Raw genomic sequence first — 15,296 nt, forward strand, 5'->3', positions numbered from 1 at the left:
CCCGCATTGGTTCGCGCCGCGGCCAGCGCATGCCCAGTGCACACCGCGCGAGCAGCTGGAGTTGCTGCTAGGTTCCTGGCGGTGCTGCTCCCCATCATGGCTCTCGCGGTGCGAGTCGTTTATTGGTAAGACTCCCTTCTGCCTCGTGCTCCAGACTCCGTGCCCCTGACCGTGGGAGCGGGGCTGGGGCCTCGGGGGTAGGATCTTGGGGCTCCTCCAGAGGAAGGGGGCTCCCGGGTGGACGGGCGGCGGGCACACGCGCGCCCCTGCCGGTTGTGAAAGGTGCGGCTGGAGGGCGATGGGGGAGGGGTACCGTGCCCGGCGCTTTGTCCCTGCTCCCACCGCCCCGCATTCTGAGCAGCCTCGGGTTGGGGACACCTGCGGGGAGAAGGTCGGAAAGGTCTCCTGCCCGTGTTAGGAAAGATCTTGAATACAGGACTGGGGAAACCCAGCACTGGGGAGGCTGAAGCAGGAGAATCGCTGTGAGTTATACATATATGTGGTTAAACGTCAGCCTGCACTGCATAGAGACCCTCTATAAAAAGAAAAGAAAAGGCTTGCACAACATTCGTCTCCAACCCAGTGCGTGCCCGTTGCTGCTAAGCCTCCTCCTTTTCTGGCCTCAATTTCCCCTTCTAAGTGCAAAATGGGGTGATCCAGTTACTGCTGATGCATGTCACGACCAGTACTAAACATCTAAACATCTTTTGATTCCATTTCCCTGCTAGCAGGCAAGTCTTAACAAGACATGCGGTTTTTTCTCTTGCTAACCAGTGAGTGTGTCTGCAGCGCTTGACCCTATGCTGGCATGCAGTAGGCACTTAATACCTGTGCAGTGAATTTCTCCTCCCGATACGCCGGGCAGGGTGGGAAGGGAGTTGTCCATTTTACAGGCGAGGAAACTGAGGCTGGAGTGAGACAGGAGGGCAGGTCAATGGTCTGAGGCCTGTAATCCAGGCTCCCAAGGATCCGGAGTTCAGTGCTCCCCCTGGGCTGAATAGGGAGACGGTATCTCAAAAACAAACAAAAACTAGCTAGTCAAGGCGCAGGTGATAGGCCACTCCAGCCTGGGTCTGTGTGACCTTTCCAGCTGCTCGACAGACCCGAGGCTGGCAGGGTTGGGGAAGTTCCTATTTCTTGCTGGGCACCAGAGGTTTCCGGTTTCAGGAGTGACGGCGGCTGTGGGGCTGAGAGCTGGAGGGATGTGATTTATGCAGCGAGTCCCTAACCCAGTCGTCTCGCTTTCCCTCTCTGTTGCCTTCTCTGTGTCGCACTGTCCTTCCTTTGCCCTTTCCCTGCCTCCTCTGAGTGCCTTCTGCCTGCCTTGCTTGGTGGGTTTCCCTGTGCATCCCTGCATTTCCCCTTCACTGTGCGTGTGCGAGGCTTTCTTCTCTCTCCTGAGGGACTGTCCTCACCTTTTGCTTCTAACTGTGTCCCTCTTCTCTCTCCCGGTCCTTTTCTTCACAACGCTGCGCCTGGCTGTCCCGGATCTGCGTGCCTTACCTGGCCCACAGTGGCGCTTGAGGCTACAAGCCCAAGGTAAGGGATGGCCGCCAGGTGGCGCCCGGGGCAGGACGCGCGGGGTATGCCTGGGGAGCGGCCGCAGGCAGGCAGGCAGGCGCTGACTCCCCCACCTCCATTCTCAGTATCTCCAGCTCAAGGAGAAGCTGGAAGATGAGTTCCCCGGATGCCTAGACATCGTGAGTCTGGAGGGGTCAGGCGGAGGGGGCGTCTTGTCTATCCCTTGGGGCTCAATGGCAGTGGGTGAGGTTGGCCCTAATGGGAGCCAAGGGGTTCACTTCCGTTGTCCACACCCAGGGAAGGGGAGGGTGTCCCCAAGAGGGTACTGAGCCCCCACTCCACCCTCCCCGCGTCTCTCCTCAGTGTGGTGAGGGGACACCCCAGACCACTGGCTTCTTTGAAGTGACCGTTGCTGGGAAGCTAGTTCACTCCAAGAAGGTACGGGTGTCACCTCTGTGGGGACAGCGCATGGGGTGGGCTGTGGTCAACCATGGGGCGCAGCCCATCTTTGTCTGTCTTTGCCTTCCCAGGGAGGCGATGGCTTCGTGGACACGGAAGGCAAGTTTCGGAAGCTGGTGGCTGCCATCAAAGCCGCCTTGGCTCAGGGCTAGTGTGTCCTGAAGGTGGAGGTGAGGGCCGGGGAGCTGCCTGTTGCATTGTACCTCCTGCTGGGGAGGGAGAGGCGCTGAAGTCTTTGTCCCTGTGCCAGGACGTGGAGCTGAGGGTCAGTCGGTGTTCATGGCATGTTGGAGGCGGAATTCCTGGGCCTGACCCTGGCATGGCCACTGATTATCATCTAGGAATGGCCCCCGGTGACCCACACGCTTCAGGAACTGCAGAGCATCCTGCAACCACGGCTAAGCCTAGACTCATTCCCTGCTCCCAGGCCATCCCAGAACAGGCCCCCAGTGGCCTCTTATGGTCCCTAGTGAGTCTCAGGAGCAGCTCCCACACCGTCCGGACCCAGGGCCCCTTCCCAATCTGAGCTGGGCCCATGCTGGCTGGGATGTGCTCACCAGCACTGCCCGCTGTTCTGAGGCCTCTAGAAACATTCGAGTTTCCAGCTGGTGAGCATTAGAGCATGCACTTGTGGGTCACTCGGACTGAATGAGCCTTCCAGTGCCTTCTGAGTTTGGTTTTATTTTCCTCCCTTGTTCCCTGTGAGCCCAATTCTGGAATGGGCTTAGCTACTACCCGAGTCCAGAGCTGGGTTCTGCGTTCTTGACGCTTCAGAGGCTAGAGCCACCTTCTGCCATCTACTGAGTTTCTGGATCATTTTGCAGGCCTTGGTCTCGGTCTAGAATTGAATGTCCCTGTCCACCCACAGGGCACTGCTGCTCCCAGCAGGCTTTGTGCCAGACTGCTAGTTTCCAAATGCTTTCAGCTCAAGTTCCATTTCCTAGAATTTTTTTTTCTTTTTTCTTTTTGTGGCACTGGAGTGAGGTCCTGTCTCAACCAAACCAAACCAACAACCCAGCTGATTTTTTTTGTTTTGTTTTGTTTTTTTGACCCAGCTGGTTTTTTGTTTTCTTTTTTTTGTACCAGGAATTAAACCCATGACCTCACACTATGCCCTGAACTTATTCCCAGCAAGGCTTTCCTGGAATTCTTGGGTTTTTTTTTTTACCTCTGCCCCGCGGTCCCCTGGGGCTTGCTTCGCAGTTACACTTTCTGAATGTCCTGTATCATATCGAGCATTTGGCTGGCGGGACCAGCATAGCCAAGCTGCGGCTCGGGTTAGTCTGTCGCATGGGCACCGTGCTGCCGTGCAGCAGCAATCTGGACCTGGGTGCCTGCCACTTGGGGCTTGGTTATGAGGGCAGCTGACTGCCCTTGTGGCCCTGTTCGTGGCTCTCTGGGCACAGATGACTTCGAGTCCTCAGGACACCCACACCCCAGGAAGGATGTATGTCCTAGGCAGTCCTGGGAGCCCCAGGTGGCCCTGCAGGTGGGGAGCCGGCAGGAGCTGGCTGTGGACTGGGTTGGCTCTCAGGACTGCCATAGCACTGAGCAGTCCCCTCCTTCCCTTCTGACTGCTCACTGCAGACTCAGTGACCTGGGAACCAAGTCTTAGCCTGTTTCCCTGTCTGCTGGTGCTCCCTGCTTGTTCTTTGTTTTTTTCTGTTCTGAGCCCTTTTTTTCTGTTCCACCCCTTCTGAGTCTGGTACAGGGTCTTGCTAGGAGGCTAAGTTTCCCCAGCTGAGTTTATTTGTGATCCTCCTGCCTCAGCCTCCCGAAGTGCCAGGATTACAAGTGTGCTTCACCCCAGCTGCTGCTGCTCCTTTTGACACAGGCTCCACTGTATCCTCTGTGCCGGCCGCTGGCCTCCCTCACGCCCACTTCTCTCTGCAGCTCAGGACCTCAACCCTGCCGCGCCCAGCTGACGCTTCATGAAGGGAAGGACTGAAATGTCTCCGGACGCCTGGTTTTTCCCCGATGCCCTTGCGACCGCTGGGTGGGATGGAGGTTGATGCTCTGTCTCTGCCTCTGTGGGACGTGTGTCTTTTGGCATCCGCCCCGGCGCACTGCCTGTTCCCACTCCCTGCCCTCCCCCCATGCTTTGGCCCCCCTCTGAATTGGCCCCTTGCCAGCCCAGGCTGTGTTCTTGGGGAGCTGAGGGTCACAGTGGCGAGGTTTCCAGCAGCAGGCAGTGGCTCACGGTGAAGAAATGGTTCACATAATAAATACTTGATGAGTTCATGGTCTGTGTCAAGTGTGTGCTCTCCCCACGCCTGCAGCCCCTTGGTTCCCAGTCTCTGCTGCTCAGTAGGCCCTTGAGGGCAGCTCTTAGCTCTGCGGAGGGAACAGGGTCAGCTGGTGTTCATGGAAACAGCACCCAGGCTCTTGGATCCTGCATACATTTTTTTTTGAGACAAGGTCTTGCTATGTAGTTCAGGTTGGCCTTGAACTCAGTGATCCTCCTGCCTCAGCCTCTTGAGTGCTGGGATAACAAGCATGGGCTACCACTCCAGGTCTTTTGATTCTTCTTAAATCAGTGATTTTTCAGAATAATAAACTGGAATCTCAACTTTCTGTGGGGTTATGGGTGAGGGTCAGTGAGAAGTTTGTGCCAAAGAGAAAAAAGGGGCCTCTGCTCCCCATCCTGGGTCACCTTGGGGTGTCAGTGTGCCCCTGCTGCAGCAGGCTGCATGCGGGCGAGTTCTTGCTTTTTCCAGGCTGTCTGCCTTGGCCTGCCAGTGGGGTCAGATCTGATTCTGCCTTTGCCTGCCTGGTGGGGCCTTAGCCTGGAGCCCCACGTGCCCCTACTGAGGCTGCTCCAGGTCCAGGTTGGCCACAGGGGGGCAACAAAGGGCAGCTCCTTCCCGAGCGCCACTGCCGCATGGTTACTGTTGTTCACCTGGCCCCACCTGCACGATTTTTATTTTTGTTCTTTAAGGCTAGACTGGGTGAGTTCAAGTGAGCTACCTAGTGTGGCCCCTGTCTCAAAACAACCAAATTAAAAAACAATTTTTTAGCCGGGCGTGGTGGCTCACACCTGTAATCCCAGCACTCAGGAGGCTGAGGTGGGAGGACCGTTATGAGTTCGAGGCCAGCCTGGGCTACAAAGTGAGCTCAAGGCCAGCCTGAACTGCATAGCGAGACCCTGTCTCAAAAAGACAAAAAAAAAAAAAAAAAAAAAAAAAAAAAAAAAAAAAAAAAAGAAAAAGAAAAAGTGCATTTTCTTTCCAAGACTGACTTTAGGGTGGCAGAAGCAGAAGGGAATAGTGTTTCACTCTGCACTTATTAATTAATGTCTTCCTTTGGGGTGGTCGATGAACTGATGCTGACCCGTTTACCAATGAAAGGCCACATTGTATTTAGATTTCTTCAGGGTTTTTTTGTTTTGTTTTGTTTTGTTTTTGAGACAGTCTGGCTGTGTAGCCCAGACTAGTTTCAAACTGGTGACCTCCCTGCCTCAGCCTCTGAATATGGGACTACAGGCCTGCACTCCTGTGTCCGGCTCAGTTTTTGTGCACGGACCTTTTTCTGGCCCAGGGTCCCTGTGTGAGCAACAGTTAGGTGGTCATTTTTCCTGTGTTTTTCTTTGGCTGCTGCTACAGTGTTTCAGATTTTCAACATGTTTGACAACCTCAGCAGTTTTGAAGAGCCTTGCTCATTCATGTGTTGTGTGGGATTCCCATGTGCTGGGATTTGCCTGGTGCTTTCCTTAAGATTAGACTGAGATTGTGTGTTTCTGGGAGAAAGAGAAGTCAAGTCACTTTCATCTCCTGTTGAGGGTGCCTGTGTATGGGTTTGATCACCTGGGTGGAGGAGCATTTGTTAGGTTTCTTTACTATGAGGTTATAGAGTGTGTGTGTGTGTGTGTGTGGGGGGGGACTGAGGCCAGGACCCTCCGTGTGCTGGACAGAGCACTTCTGCTGATGCATGCTTCTAATTCCCGCACTAGGGAGGCTGAGGCAGGAGGATCACTGAGAAGTGAACCGGGCTGTGTAGTAAGACCCTGTCTCAAAAAGCAACAAAACTTTGCCCCATCATCATTCCCAGAGGAAGGATGTATTTTCAGAGCTGGATGCAGCTGGAAGAGCAAAATGCTGCATTTATTCCTCCAGTGGCCACAAAGCAGCCAGAACAGGACTCTGGCTCAGGGCAAGCCAGGAGGGCTTCCGTGGCTCTGTCTCCTCCTCCTGCCAACACTGACACTGGACACCCACAGCACCAAGGAGGTGGGGAAACACATGAAGGCTTGAGAGAGGTTCCGTATCATCTGCCCCTGTGTCCCGAAACCCCTCTGCGCCTCCCGCTGGGTGCTGTGCTTCTGCAGGTGGTGACCCGAGATGGTTCCAAAGGACCGGGGCAGATGGCCCAGGTCAAGGCCAAGGGAGCTCGCACTGGAGAGGGAGGGGGAGGCCAGGGAAGGGGGGTGGGGGAGGAGCAGCATCAGCACCACAGCCGGGTGTGGTGGGCCTGTAATCTTAGCTTTGAGGAGCCTGAGGTAGAGGATCACAAATTTGAACCCAGCCTGAGCAATTTAGCAACTTGGACCCTGTTTTAAAAAATAAAAAAAGGTTGAGGATGTAGGTCAGGGAAAGGCCTTGGTTTCCATCTCCAGTGCTGGTGGAAAAGAAAAAGAGATGGTCCAGTTGGGTGTGGAAATCCACACCTGTTATCCCCGCACTTGGGAGGCTGAGACAGGATGATTATTGTGAGTTGAAGACCAACCTGCATTGCATAGTGAGACCCTATCTCAAAACAAAACAAAACAAAACAAAACAAGCCCACAAAAAACCAAAGCCAAAACCAACTACTGTCCAAGTAAAATGGTTGGAGATGTAGCTCAGAGATAAGGCCTTAAGTTTAATCCCTAGCACTATAAAAACAAAACAAAACAAAACAAAACAAAGTTCTCAGTATTGGGGAAGCTGAGGCAGGAGGATCACAAGCTTAAGTCCAGCCTTAGAGACAGAGATTCTTTTTTTTTTTTTTGTCTTTTTTGTTTTTTCTCGGTACCAGGGATCGAACTCATGACTGAACACTTGCAAGGCAGGCGCTTATGCCACTGAGCTAAATCCCCAGCCCCTGAGACAGAGATTCTATTTCAAACAAAACAATAATTAAAAAACCCCCAAAAAACCACAAAATGTTATCTCAGGCTGTGCATCTTCTGAAGGGCCCTGCTGGTCAGGCTGAGCTGGATGTGGACAGGGCGTGGCCGAGAAGCTCCTGCTCCCTGTTTGAAGGCCGTAGGCTACAAGTTGCACCATGCCCAGCCGTGTACACACTGGGCAGTCACTGTGCCCTGCGGATGGCACTTTCACACTTGCTGGAGCCCTTCAGAGAGGGCTGAAGGCTACAGGACCTTGAAAGTCCACAGGACACCCACTGTCACAGGGAGGTGACATGTGCCAGGGAGTCCTGGCTGCTCTGACCTTGAGAGTGAAGAAACCCCTGTACCTCAGTTTCTCCCTGTTTTTCTGTCTGCTGGGTCCTCTGGGTAAGTGGAAGGTCCACAGCAGGCATGGGGCACCGTTGCCCCCAGCGTTGGCCCGCCCGTCACGTGTCCTCTAAATCCCCACTAATTCTCCAGTGTCTGCTGAGGCTGGCGGCCCTAAGCGGATTGGAGCATTTGCTAAATGGGGACCAGGACAGGGTCAGACCAGCTGTGGGGAGACGTGGGCCAGGGCGGCCACAAGCAGGCAAGGGGCGGAGGATGGGATGGAGGGAAGGGGCAGTGTGGTACACCGGAGATGCCATGGACCTGAAGCAGACTGCAGACAGACTCCTACCTGGAGGGAGCTTCGTTTTGTGGCAAAATAATTAAGGGTCCTCAGGTGGAAATCCACGGAATCCCTACCCTACACCACACGAAGTCTATCTGCAGGGCAGCCTTCTGGTGACAGGTGTACCACAGAGATTACAGGACAGTCATGTGAGGAACAGTTCTTAGACAAGAGGAAAAAGACAAAAGCACTGGCTGGGCATGGTGGTGCATGCCTGTAATGCCAGCACTGGGAAGGCTGAGGCAGGAGGATCACAAAATGTAGGCTGGGAAATTTATTGAGGCTCAGTTTAAAAATAAACAAGGGCCAGTCATGGTGGCATAGGCTGACAATCTCAGCAACTCTGAGCAGCCAGCCAGAAGGACTGTACATTTGAGCAGGGCAGGCATTTTGGCAAGACCTCATATCCAAATTAAAAATATACTAAGACAAGAGCCAAGTGAGGTGGCACACGACTGCAAACCCAGCACTGAGGGAGGCCGAGGCAGGAGGATCATGAGTTAGAGTCCAGCCCAGGCGGGCCTGATTTGTTCTGGTCCTCGGGACTTCCATCCTCCTGGACTGCGGGTGTCCTGGTGGAGAAGGGCAGCGTCTTGGAGGTGCCCCCGGCCTCTGGGGCATCCAGGTTGGGTGTGGCCCCAGGGCTCCTCTGGGCCTCGAGCTCAGGCTCAGACTCCTTGTGTAGGTCAGGAGCTGGGCAGGCGGGGGGCCCGCAGCTGAGGAGGAAGTGGGTGCTCTCTGTGGGGGGCGGCAGCGGGCGTAGACCTTGTAGACGCTGCACCTGTGGCACAGGCTTAGGCTGCTTTGAGGTGGCCCGGCGTCTGTGGAACCACATCTGGGGGACAAAGAGACCATGGAGGAAAGGAATTCATAGGGAGGGAGCAGGGGGACCCCAAGCCTCTGTCTCTATGCCAGAACCAGTTAAAGGCCAGGAGAGGAGGAGAGGCCCAGGTGCCTGGATTTAGTGTGCTGTATTTCCTTTTGGTTTGTTTTAGAGGCCGGAGGAGTGTAGTGAGTTTGGGGCCTGCTGGGCCAGCTTGAATTACCCAGTGAGACCCCATCTCAGAAAATCATAGCAATCAACAACCAAACCGAACAGAAACAAACTAAAACAAAAAGATGGGGTGACAAGGGCGGGAGAGGAGGGTCTCACCTCCACCTGGGAACGCTTCAGGTTGAGCCTGGCGGCCAGGGCCTTCTGGGCCTCTGGAGAGGGGTACCTGTCCATTCTGAAATGCGTCTCCAGCGCCCTATGCTGGTCCTCGCTGTAGATCTTGGCTGTAGGGTCTGGGGGGTGGAAGAGACAGAGAAGGAAGTAAACAGGTCAGAGATGCCCCATCGACGCCAGCAAGGGCACAGCCAGCCCTGTGAAAAGGACTTTGTTTTCCTCGTTTTCCTTTTGGAGACAGGGGCTCTATGTAGTCCAGTCTGGCCTTACACTTTGCAACCCTCCTGCTTCAGCCTCCCGAGGACTGGGATAACACACGTATACCACATCAGGCCAAAATGAAATTTTATTTATTTATTTTTTGTCTTTTTGAGACGGGGTCTCACTATGCAGTTCAGGCTGGCCTTGAGCTCACTTTGTAGCCCAGGCTGGTCTCGAACTGGAAACGATCCTCCTGCCTTAGTCTCCTGAGTGCTGAGATTACAGGCATGAGTCACCATACCCGGCTCAAAATGGAATTTTAAAAACTACATTTGCTGGGTGTGGTAGCCTAGCTCTGTGGGGCTGAGGCAGGAGGATAGCCAAGAGTTCAAGGCCTGTCTGAAATGTAGACTGAGACCCTGTCTTAAAACAACAACAAAAAAATCTAGATTTTTTTTTTTTTTGCCTTTAGAGATGAGTGTCTCCCCCAGGGTTAGCCCATGAATGACTCCCCACCTCATCTCAGCCCAGAAGTGTGCATGCAATGTGCAGATATTGGTCCCAGACAGGCACCCAGTGTCCTTTCCACAAGAATGAGATCAGTAACTACTTGGGAAGCTGAGGCAGGAAGATCACCATCAGTTCAAGGCCAGCCTGGGCTACATAGGAAGTCCCTGTCTTGAAAAAACAAACCAAGTCAAACAAGGCCAAACACCAGTGAGAAAGAAAGAAAGAGAGAAGGAAGCTGATGGACTGGAGTGGAGGGCTGCACTGACCCTGGGCCATCTGCCCGCGGCTCCGGACTGGGCCTGTCCCCAGTGTACACAGGACATAATGATTGGAAGTAAATGAGGCCTCTCTGTCTGTGGAGCTGGCTTTGAATAAATCCTTTTGCCTTTTACTCAAATATATGCCCTCCTTGATCTGGTCACTGACACCAAATTTACCTGAACCTATGGGCCCATGTGGTCCACACAGCACCTAGGCCTGAGAGCAGGCAGCCCAGGCAGAGGGCAGAGGTGGCACCCGACCAGCCTGCTGGACCTCACGATCTCTACTTCCCATGCCATGCCCTGCGCGTTGGTCCTTCATGGCCACTTCTTGGAAGTGGGGCTGTACTTGGCTCCTACACAGCTTCCAGACCCAGGGCAGCCTGGAGGGCTCCCGCCTCCCCCTAGCCACTCAGCAGCAGCCTCCTCGGCCCCTGCCACACTCAGGGCTGCAAGGGACCCTGACACTTACAGGACCCACCCTGCCCACCTGAGGCTCTGCTCCACACACAGCCCTGCATCCCAAGTCCCAAACCCAGGGCACTCTGCAGCCCCAGCCCCGGGGATGTGGCTCCCACACCAGCCCAGCTCCTGAGCTACAGCCCCGGCTCACCCTGGGAGTCATCAGACTGCTGCATCCTGGCTGCTGCTCTGCTCCAGCACCTGGAATCATCCCCAGGTCCTGGGTTTAAATCCCCTCTGCTGCTCTGCCCCCACCACGACCCTCCCTCCCCACTCACCCACCCTGCCCGCCCACCTCCCCACCCACCTCTGCCTGGATACCCCGCCCTTCCTAACTGAGCAGCTACTGAGGGCCAGGTAGATGCCTGGGGCTGGAGACTCAGTGACCAAGGCAGCCTTGGTGCTCTGCACAGGGGTGCAGCCCAGGGAAGTTACCCATGGGGGTCCCCGTGCCGAAAGGAAGTACATCCCAGCCCCAGGGGCCTCCTCATTCTCCCCAGGCCGGGCACTTCTGCTCTCCACTGCTGGGGACCCTGCTGCCATCCCCTCCGAGGCACTGAGCCAGCTTCTGCTTTCACCAAGGACCCTGTGTTTGCTCCCTGACTTGTGTTTGTCAAGGGTTAGAGCTGTGTGCGCTGTAAATCGAGACCCAGTCTAAAGGCAAAGACGGTTAAATAATTTATGGAGACTTCAGACTATGAAATGCTTACTTATTTATTCATTTATTTTGTTTTCTGAGGCAGGGTTTTTTGCATGGAGTTCAGGCTGACTTTGAATTCGCTTTGTAGCCCAGGCTGGCCTGGAACTTGCAGTGATCCTCCTGCCTCAGCCTCTCAAGTGCTGGGATTACTGGTGTGCACCACCACATCCAGCTCAGAATGCTGTCATAGTTAAAAAATGAAGAATAGAACTGTTAGTAACAACTGATTATCACTTATAACTGATTACAGTTTTTTTTTTTTTTGAGGTGGGTTTAATATATAATCCAGAGTGACCTTTGACTTTTAGTTCTTTTGTCTCAGCTTCTGAAATGCTGGGTCACCATGCCTGGCCACAGCTAATAATTTTTAATGTACTTTTTGCTTCATTTATTTGGTGGCTATCTGCCTTCCTTTTTGGTGAAATAACTGTGCCTCGCCTGCAGACACTTTGTTAGGCTTTTGTTCTTTTGCCTGCTCAGCTCTATTATTTGCAAGGGAAAAGCTCAAAATTTCTAAGGCTGTGTTAAATAACTGAGTTTGCAGTTTTTCCACAAATGTGACTCAGGAATATTTTTTATTTTGAAGAATACATGCATTTACCAATCGCATGTAACATTACCCACACATACAGAACATCTATCTATCTATCTATCTATCTATCTATCTATCTATTTTTTTTTTTTTGTCCAGGGGATCAAACTTATGACCTCGCACTGCCCAGGCAGGTGCTTACACTGCTGAGCTAAATCCTCAGCCACATACAAAACATACTTTTTTTCCCCTTTTTATCGGTACTGGGGATTGAACTCACGACCGCCTGCTTGCAAGGCAGGTGCTTATGCTGCTGAGCTAAATCCCTAGCCCCATACAAAACATATTTAACAACACCAGCACTCTGGGAGGCTGAGACAGGAAGCTCCCAAGTTGGAGCCAAGCCTGGCTATTTATGGAGACCCTGACTCAAAGTCAAAATATAAAAACATATAAGCAAAACAAAAAGACAAAAATAAACAGAAAATATCTCCCCAAAACAGCACTCCCTCAAACAAAACAATAGACAGGCAGCAAAATTAATTATTTGGAAATTTTGAGGCAAACTCTTTTCGTTTCCTGCTAACTTTAATTTTTTTATTTGTTTGATTTACAAGAAAAGGATCAAGGAAAAGGGGCTTTGGAGGCCCCCAACCATCTGTGCCTTCTTTCTCTTGTTCTTCTCATGATGGTGGAAACCATAGGGGGATTCCTGAGGGAATCTAAGTTTCTCTCAGGGTTTTGGGGGGAGGGAGAGATATTGGAGGTTCATCTCCCTTCAAACCCCAGATTCCCAGGCACAGGAGAGGCTTCTGGGGCTGGGATCCCCTTAGCAAGACACACAGGTGAAAAATTGGTGGGAAAGCATTCCTTAGAAGGGATCAATCCTTTTTTTTTTTTTTTTAAATTTGGTACTGGGCTCAAACTCATGACCTTGCGCTTGCCAGGCAGGCGCTTGTGCCACTGAGCTAAATCCCTGGTTAATCCTTTTATTTGGTTTTGAGCTGCAGCCACGTGTGATAACACACCCCTGTAATCCTAGCACTTGGGAGGCTGAGGCAGGAGGATCATTGTAAGCTCAAGGGCAGCCTGGGCTACATAGTGAGTTCAAAACCTGCTTGAATTGGACAGTGCAACTCTGTCTCAAAAAGACTAAAAACAAACAAACAAATGAAAAACATTGTTGATAGTTGTGATTTTTATTCTATCCTAGGCTGGCCTTGAATTTGACTCTCTTGTCTCAGCCTCCTGGGTGCTGGGGTACAGGTGTATCAAACTCCTGACTATGCGCCGTGATTTGGCCAGTAGAGGGACAGAGGCTATTTCTTGCCCCTCCTGGTGCAGGGTGTGGCTCTGGCTTTCCAAGGAGGCTGACCCAGTGTCCCAGGAGGGCCCTAGGGCGTGGATCATGTCTCAAAGGGGGCTCAAATTTGGGTTTGGAGGAAATGTAGGGCAGAGGGGAGGAGAGAGTGAGCTGGGTCTTTTGGAGTCATTTGGCCCAACTGTTTCTCTGTTCTGGGTTTTTTTGTCTCTCTGTCTCTCTCTATTTTTTTTGTACTGGGAATCAAACTCAAGACCTTGCACTTGCCAGGCAGGCACCTGTGCCACTGAGCTATGTCCTGACCAGGGTTCTCTCTTTTTGCATTATCTCCATCCTCGGGGCTGGGGATTTAGCTCAGCGGCATAAGCGCCTGCCTTGCAAGCAGGCAGTCGTGAGTTCGATCCCTGGTACCGATAAAAACGAAAAGACCAAAAAAAAAAAAAAAAAAAAAAAAAAAAAAAAAAGATAAAAAAACATCTCCATCCTCATTTCTAGATTCTGTATTTGCAAATTCATCTGCAGGAGCTGATTGTGGTAGCACACCCTGGTATTCCCAGTACTCATGAGGCTGAGACAGGAAGATCCCGTGAAGAAAATGAGAAAATCCTGGAGAGCAAGGCTCTAAAGCAGGGCGGCAGTGCAGTAATACTGCAAGGCTTGGGCTGGAGACCTGGAGGGGACCAGGCTGGCCTGGAACTTGCAATCCTCCTGCCTCAGCTTCCCAGAGTGCCAGATTGCAGGTGTGACCACTACACCTGACACTTGGTGTTCCTTAACAACCTTAAGACCCTCTTTTGTGTCTCTTTCTTCATTCAGTCACCGAGTAAATACATATTTCCCCCGTGTTTATAACTCTGCTGGGTCCACTTCGGTATCGTGGCCCTCTAATGTCCTGCCACCTCTGTCACTGCCCTGCTGTCTGTCGCTGTGCACTAATTCAGTTGGACGTAAGAGTCTGAGCTGCCTGTTCAGCCTCTTTGCTCACCCTTAAGCAGTCTCACACCTCCTTGATCAACCAGCCTGGTAGTGTCCGTTCCCCATGGCTCCTTTCTCGAGACTGGTTCCATGATTCTAAACCCTCTGTGTTTCCACCAAAATTTCAGAATCATCTTGTGCTTACTGTTTTTAATTTTTTACTTTTTAAAATTGTTGGGCTGTGTGTGGAGGCACGGGCCTGTAACCCCAGCACTTGGGAGGCTGAGGCGGGAGGATCTTGAGTTCAAGCCCAGCCTGGGCCATGTAGTGAGACCCTGTTTCAAAGAAGAAAAAAAAAAAAAAATTGGTGCTCACTACGTGGCCCAGACTGGGCTCAGACCTGCACCCTTCTGCCTTAGCCTCCCAGTATGGGGATGGTTGTGCCTGGACGGGATGGTGGCTGGAGTGGCAGCGAGAGCACAGGTTCCTTTGAGGGCTGGTGTTGTGGCAGCACTGAACTTGTTATCCAGGGACACGAATCGGTTCACCTCGGAGCTGGGGCCTCTTCAGTGTCTCTGAACAGTGCTGTGTGGTTTCCCTTGGATAATTATATACAGGAGGAGACGGCTGGATTTATGGGTGGATTAGACAGATTGGGGGGAGTGAGGGGAAAAAGGGGCTGGGCCTGAGGCTGAGAACCTTGATTTCTACTGGAGCCACTGAGTGGAGATGAAAAAGGAAGCAAATTTCTGGCCTGCAGTGGAGGTGCATGCTTGTAATCCCAGCACTTGAGAGGCTGAGGCAGGAGGATCCCTGTGTATTTGAGGCCGGCCTGGGCTGCATAGTGAGACCTGGTCCCAATCTTCCTCTACCTCCTCTACCCCTCATCCCTTGCCAAAGAAAACTATAACACCAAAAACTATAACAAAAAATAAAAAAGAAGAAAGAAAAGGAAAAAAAAGAGTCAGTTTCTCCAGCAGACCCAGCTTAAAAGAGGAAGCCCCTGATATGGAGTAGCCTAATCGACCCCAGGGGAACCCACCAACTCTCTCAAGTCCCCCAATCCTGGGGGACCTTGGGCCCCAGAACTAACCAGTAGCAAAATTCAAGGATGATGGGTCATCTTAGACCATTTGCCCTCTTGTCCAGCCGTCTTCCATCTTCCTGCCCTGCTCCCCAGGCCTTGCTGGTCACCGCAGGCCACAGGGCCCCTGCCCTCTTGCTGTCTGTCACCCTGGCCCTTCACGCTAATGAGACCTGCGCTGATCCACCCGGCAGGCGGCTGCGGCCTTAATCCCCCTGCATGGGTGGGGAAGGAAGGGGAAGGAAGGGCCTTGTGGGGAACTGGTGACCTGGCCAGCCCAGGGTGGGGAGTATGTGTGGAGTGGTGGGGAGAGCACCCACTCCCGACAGTGTTGGACACACAGGAGGACAGCGGGGCAGGACCCAACAGGAGGGACGCAGGTA

At 52.7% G+C, this 15,296-nt stretch overlaps 2 protein-coding genes and 1 long non-coding RNA gene across 3 annotated transcripts; 1 reads left to right on the top strand and 2 right to left on the bottom strand.

The window, feature by feature from the left end:
* Positions 1-92: 92 nt before the first annotated feature.
* Selenow (selenoprotein W) lies at positions 93-4,136 on the top strand. The gene is given in 6 exon segments (NM_001258348.1): positions 93-125; positions 1,515-1,539; positions 1,647-1,700; positions 1,885-1,959; positions 2,052-2,150; positions 3,874-4,136. Coding segments are annotated over 5 exon segments (264 nt in total). The 5' UTR covers positions 93-96; the 3' UTR covers positions 2,133-2,150; positions 3,874-4,136.
* Positions 4,137-8,031: 3,895 nt separating this feature from the next.
* On the bottom strand, positions 8,032-9,037 carry LOC134476882 (homeobox protein CDX-2-like). Its single transcript, XM_063252997.1, has 2 exons — positions 8,914-9,037; positions 8,032-8,595 (listed from the first exon to the last, which is right to left on the bottom strand). The coding sequence occupies exons 1-2, from the start codon at positions 8,986-8,988 to the stop codon at positions 8,254-8,256; spliced, it is 417 nt and encodes a 138-aa protein (XP_063109067.1). The 5' UTR covers positions 8,989-9,037; the 3' UTR covers positions 8,032-8,253.
* A 2,024-nt stretch (positions 9,038-11,061) lies between these two features.
* LOC134476713 (uncharacterized) lies at positions 11,062-15,062 on the bottom strand. The gene is made up of 2 exons (XR_010048520.1): positions 14,923-15,062; positions 11,062-11,242 (listed from the first exon to the last, which is right to left on the bottom strand). It is a non-coding gene; the product is annotated as an uncharacterized LOC134476713 (long non-coding RNA).
* Positions 15,063-15,296: the final 234 nt, after the last annotated feature.

This window comes from Cavia porcellus, unplaced genomic scaffold, assembly GCF_034190915.1.
Source record: "Cavia porcellus strain 051 isolate PalLab524CR breed Dunkin Hartley unplaced genomic scaffold, mCavPor4.1 scaffold_7, whole genome shotgun sequence".
NCBI lineage: Eukaryota > Metazoa > Chordata > Mammalia > Rodentia > Caviidae > Cavia > Cavia porcellus.